Consider the following 6,514-nt stretch of genomic DNA (forward strand, 5'->3'; position numbering starts at 1 on the left):
ATTTAATCAACCATTAATTGTGCAAGTTCTCCCACTTGAAAATATTAGAGAGGCCTGTACTTGGCAACATGGGTAAACCTCAGCCATGAGAGACAGAATGTGGGGGAAAAAAACAGAAAATCACATTGTTTGATTTTTAAAGAATTGATTAGCAAATCATGGTGGGAAATAAGTATTTGGTCAATACCAAAAGTTCATCTCAATACTTTGTTATGGACCCTTTGTTGGCAATAACGGAGGCCAAAAGTTTTCTGTAACTCTTCACAAGCTTTTCACCCACTGCTGCTGGTATTTTGGCCCATTCCTCCATGCAGATCTCCTCTAGAGCAGTGATGTTTTGGGGCTGTCGTTGGGCAATACGGACTTTCAACTCTCTCCACAGATTTTCTGTTTCCACCCCCATGGTTCACAGTGGGTATGGTGTTCTTTGGATGCAATTCAGTATTCTCTCTCCTCCAAACACGAGAACCTATGTTTCTACCAAAAAGTTCTATTTTGGTTTCATCTGACCATAAACCATTCTCCCAGTCCTCTTCTGGATCATCCATATGCTCTCTAGCGAACCGAAGACGGGCCTGGACGTGTACTGGCTTAAGCAGGGGGACACGACTGGCAGTCCAGGATTTGAGTCCCTGCGGCGCAATGCGTTACTGATAGTAGCCTTTGGTACTGTGGTCCCAGCTCTCTGTAGGTCATTCACTAGGTCCCCCCGGTGTGGTTCTGGGATTTTTGCTAACCGTTCTTATCATTTTGACGCCACGGGGTGAGATCTTGCATGGAGCCCAAGATCAAGGGAGATTATCAGTGGTCTTGTATGTCTTCCATTTTCTAATAATTGCTCCCACAGTTGATTTCTTTACACCAAGCGTTTTACCTTTTGCAGATTCAGTCTTCCCAGCCTGGTGCAGGTCTACAATTTTGTCTCTGGTGTCGACAGCTCTTTGGTCTTGGGCATAGTGGAGTTTGGAGTGTGACTGACTGAGATTGTGGACAGGTGTCTTTTATACGGATAATGAGTTAAAACAGGTGACATTAATACAGGTAACGAGTGGAACCTCGTTAGACCTCGTTAGAAGAAGTTAGACCTCTTTGACAGCCAAAAATCTTGCTTGTTTGTAGGTGACCAATACTTATTTTCCACTCTAATTTGGAAATAAATTCTTTAAAAATCAAACAATGTGATTTTTTCCCCCCCACACTCTGTCTCTCATGGTTGAGGTTTACCTATGTTGACAATTACCGGCCTCTCTAATCTTTTCAAGTAGGAGAACTTGCACAATTGGTGGTTGTCTAAATACTTATTTGCCCCACTGTAGTTTAAATGAAGTGCTACATCAAAGGTAACTCGAACAGTAGTTGATCTGTGTGATTATGGATTTGTGGGATGGGACAAAACAAGTGACATTGAAGGGACTGGTGAATTCTAATAAAGAACCTATTTTGCGGTTGTTTTAATTTAAAAAAAAAAAAAAAAAAAGTTTATCTGTGAGTCAGAACTTTGACTGTGGGGGTCCACTGTAATCCTGTTTACAACTTGAAATTAGTTGCTCAACTATCGTGATAATAAGGGATCTTTTAAAGTCTTTTGGATGGTTAGAAGTTTATAGAATTATACGGTGTACAATCACCATTGCTTATCATGTCCAGTGTTCGCTCCCTGCTACAAGGTTCTGCTAAATTTGTTGTGTTTTGGTAATGGTGTTGCTGGTACAGAAACCAGCACATGCTGAATTTCATCGCTGGGCTTCTGTCCTTCACATTGTATAGGTTAATGGAGGATAAACTCACTGTGGCTGAAGCCTTAGATAAATGATGCATCAGGCAGAAACGAATGTTTGAGAGGAAGGACGCTCAGGTTTAGACGGCCTCGCTGCTTGAACCCAACTTTGTTGTACACGCTATTATTGCCCGCACTCCCCAATCATTTTCCAGCCTCTTCTACAGATCTTTCCCCTCTTGTCTACCCTTCTACCATCCTCCATCCATTGTGGCCTGACAACAGTGGTGGCCTATTCCGCATACACTTCAGCTCGTGGGAGTTTCGATGGCACCGCCAACCCTGCAAACAACCGAGACAAGAAATACCATTCTCGCCTCAAGCTGCCGCACATCACTGTGTGCGAGGGTCTCAGAGAGACATTAGATTAGGGCTTTCAGATGTTCTGTGTGGAGCAGATATCTTTTTCAAGAGTTCTTAGACTCCCACAATGATTAAAAGGGTCCTGTGGAAGGATATTGCGAAGTTGTCAGAAGATAAAGAGAGGGTGAAGAAAACAAGCAAGATCTTGTCATGGTACATGGAGTCTGGTGTAAAGTATTTCTGACCGTTTTTGTCAGTAAAGCATCACAACAACATCACGTAAGAGACCAATACCAGAAAGCTGGGGACGACGTCTGCAGTGAAACTTTGGATTATTTGATTGAGTTTCTCAAAGAAGTACCCAACACTTGTTTTTTTTTTTTACTAGAGAGCATCTATCTGAATAGGTTTCTGCAATGAAAGTGACTGGAGTTGCAGTCTATTGGAGAAGACTTGTTTCTGGACTTTCGTGTGCTGGAAATAGCGGGCTTCGAGGAGATCTCTGCCTGTCAGATGACGGCCACAGGGAAACTGTACGCATGTAAAAAGCTCAACAAGAAGAGGCTGAAGAAGAGAAGAGGCAATGAGGTATCGAAACAAAATATAACTCAACTGTTAGATCCACATAATATAGTGGTACACAAAGCTGACTTTAACCCTTTCATGAACGATTAGGACAGCGGTCTCAAACTTGGCCTACAGGACAATATTTTGTTGCCTCCATTTGACGCCTATAGAGTGCTATCCTCACCTTGGGCCCGGGGAGCCCTCCGCTTGTCTCCGGTTCTCGATTGTATCAAAAATTCGGCCCTCTCCGTGTGCCCGTTTAGAGAGCGCTATATTCAGCTTGGGCTCTGGCAGCCATGCGCTTCGATGTCGGCCAGTTTGTCCACCGAGAATGCGATATTTTCGGCGTTCGTTCCCCTCTGCGTCCCCGGCAACAAGCACTACCTGCCTGCCGAAGCAGAACGACGAGCCGAAACTTGCTCGCCGCTGGGGGCTGGCTGATCGGTGAAGACAATCAACCCCACCACCGAGCGTGACATGAGTCGGGGTAGTTTTGTGTGATTTTTCATTTAGGAAAAGGTGAGGAAAAGACTTGGATGAGCCCCTCAGTTCAGATTAGCATGTCGCCTAGCTTTCACGCCTCCTGTTTTGTTTATGCTCTTTCCTCTGTCTCTGAAGCCGGCCAGGGAAATGACAAAAGCCAGACTAACTCCGGTGGCATATACCGTTCGGGAGGTTTAAGAAGTCGGCAGTTTTGACCATTATGCAGTAATTTAGCATTGTCATAAATGGAGGAACTCCAACTAAGTATGCCCCTTCCTACATACCTATACTCAGCAAGCACTAAAATCCTAAAAAAGAATACAAAAAATCCTATAGTAAAAAATATGATTACAGTGTGGCATCAAGTTAAAAAATATCTGGGAGAAACGTCCTCTCTCTCTGCCTTCAGCCCAATATGGAGAAATGAATCCTTCCCTCCAGGGAAAACAGATGGGGGATTTAAATCTTGGGCTTCCAAAGGACTAAGAAAAATAGGAGATCTTTACAACATGCAAAAGGTTCTGATGACATTTGGAGAAATAGTTGATAAATTTAATATACCACGTAATCACTTTTTTAAATATCTACAGTTGAGAAATTTCATCAGAACGCACCAAAATCAAATGCTATGCTTTCCCGAAATGTCTACCACAGAAAAACTAATGAATGATAATTGTTTAAGGAGGGGTTTAATTTCCAAAATGTATAAACGCCTGGTAGACGGAAGCACAGAATCATCTGCAGGACGACTGGGGGCATGGAGGGAGGACCTGGAGGAAGATCTCTCAGTGGAAAAGTGGGAGGAGGCATGTACTAAAGCACAACTGAGAACTACTAACACCCGCCTAAGACTACTGCAATACAATTGGTTGATGCGAACGTATATAACCCCAGAAAAACTTAACAGATATAACAGTGCTATACCAGATACTTGTATTAAGTGTGAAAAAGCAAAAGGTACACTTTTCCATTGTATTTGGCAATGTACAGAAATACAAAAATTTTGGCAAGAAGTGAAACAATGTTTTCAAAATATTTTACAAATTCAAGTACCCTTAATTCCACAGCTGTTTTTATTAGGTTTATACCCAGATAAATTGAAGATTAAAAAGAATCAACGAGTATTTGTAGATTTAAGTATACTGACAGCAAAGAGAGTAGTAGCCCTCTCATGGAAGAACACCAGGAGACCTACACTGAGCAGGTGGTTGTCTGAGTTATCTTCAACGCTCCCCTTAGAGAAAATTACCTATACAATAAAACACCAACAGCATCATTTTCATCAGATATGGGACCCCTTCATTTATTATGTGTCAAGAACAGATCTGTCATGTGTGATGGAAGAGCCCGGGGATATGTAAACAGTAGCCCTCTGCAGTAATCAATAGAATAGAAATGTGTGTGGGGGTCTATCTTTTCCCCCTTTTTGCAATATAGTGAATTGAAATAGACTAGAACTCATTATCTTGACCCCCAACTAAGAGACAGAGTATTTTGATGTGTTTGTGTTTGTTTAATACATGTTATTGTATTTTTGTTATGTTGTGAAAAAAAAATGAAAAATAAAAAATAAAAAGATTGTTGGTAAAAAATTTAGCATTGTCATACTGAATAAATGCATTTTTAATATTCATATTCCATTTAGCACAAAACTGTTATTTGTCATGCCCATACAATTTATTTAGCAATAATGACAGGCGGGGCTAAACGGCAGATTAATAGATTCATTTCTCGTCATCTGCACTATGCCAAGTTGTTGTATATAGTCAAATTGTCTCAAAATGATTTTTAATTCACATAATAATGCATTTTAAGATTTTTTTTTATAGTGTCACAGGCACTTTAAAGTGCCTTGCGACTGGCTGGTGACTAATTCACCTTCTGCTAAATTTGATTGTTGTATCCTGCAGGGTGTGATGGTGGAGAAGAGAATCTTGGCGTGAGTTTACTGCAGGTTCATTGTCTCCTTGACTTACAGTCCAAAACAGAGCTGTGTCTGGTCATGACCCTCATGAACTGGGGAGACCTGAGGTCCAACGCTTTTCCCTACTTTTGCAACCTTCCATTCAAATAGTTGAAAAGTTGAGAGGGTGCTTTAAATGTAACTTCATCATTTAGTTTTTGTGGTTGAGTTTAATGAGACAGTTGCTATTCTTCAGATAGTTATGAATGTTGTGCTTGCTTGAATATGCCTGAATTAAGTTCAGGGCCGAAATAAATTAGAGCCCTAACTTTACTCCATTACATTTTCAGATATCACATATATAATGTGCATGAGAATATTCCAGGCGTTGACGAACCACGAGCCCATCACTATGCATCACAGATCATCGATATGAGTTTTGAGAGCGCAAATGATGCATTCAATACAAAACAAAATTCTCAAAAATTCAACTCTTCATCTGCCCTTTAATATACATTTCTTCACAGGTAGCGTGCAAGGTGGTGAAGAAGCGTATTTTGAATGATCCCGTCATCTACCTAGATAGTTTTAGCGAGAAGGCCCGCTCTATGTGTGAGGGTATGTTGTTCAAAGAGGTGGACAAGAGGCTGGGCATCAACAACTGGTTGTGTGACGAGATCAGGGCACACACTTTCTTTTGTGACATCAACTGCAGAAAGCTTAATGCCAGTTTAGAAGACAAGCAAGTTAAAACATAACTGAATCTAGCATGTTTTCCATTTTGCTTGTGAAGTTCAACATCTGGTCATTTTACACCTCCGTTCTGTTGAACTTTGAGCTAAGATTTGAACCATTTAAGTCTAATACTCTCTTCTATGATTTTTCTGCCGCCATTTGTGCCAGATTCCAAGACGGCTTACGCCAAGAACATTGATGACATCGGGCCTTTTTTCACAGTTAAAGGCATGCAATTGGAAGACAAAGACCCTTTTTTTTTTTTTTTTTTTTTTTTTTTTACTAGTTTGCCTCTGGGAACGTGTCCATCCTTGGCAGGGGGAGATGGTCGAGATAGGAATCTATAGCGAGTTGACTGTGTGGGGCCCCGCTGGAACACACATCTGGCCCCAAGCCCTGGACTTTATCACCTCTCTACTTCATGTGCACAAAGCGTCTCAACTCACATCAGTATCATTCCACAGATGAGCAAGGTTAAGATACACCTTAATGGGAAAATATTGCCTCTTGTTACGAAAGAAATTCAGGATAAGAAAGGCAAAAATACAGTGTGGCTAATACTCGCAGTTCCCAGAGTTTACTGAATGTAACATAATTATAGCTGTTCTGTGATTGGCTATTGCCTAGCATTCCTGGCATCCAATTGGCTAAGAGGGACCTTTACTGTATGTGTATGTGTATATCCCGGCGTCCTCTTCATTCACCCCTCGTGTTCCGACAGCTTTACATGAGTGTATAAACTTTTT

General features: G+C 41.3%; 1 protein-coding gene across 1 annotated transcript; it reads left to right on the top strand.

The window, feature by feature from the left end:
* The first annotated feature begins 628 nt into the window (after positions 1-628).
* Positions 629-5,791, top strand: grk1a (G protein-coupled receptor kinase 1 a). Its single transcript, XM_057830302.1, is given in 5 exon segments — positions 629-2,668; positions 5,041-5,104; positions 5,107-5,161; positions 5,384-5,480; positions 5,561-5,791. Coding segments are annotated over 5 exon segments (825 nt in total). The 5' UTR covers positions 629-2,290.
* The last annotated feature ends 723 nt before the right edge of the window (positions 5,792-6,514 follow it).

This window comes from Corythoichthys intestinalis, chromosome 1 (genome assembly GCF_030265065.1).
Source record: "Corythoichthys intestinalis isolate RoL2023-P3 chromosome 1, ASM3026506v1, whole genome shotgun sequence".
Taxonomy (NCBI): Eukaryota; Metazoa; Chordata; class Actinopteri; order Syngnathiformes; family Syngnathidae; genus Corythoichthys; species Corythoichthys intestinalis.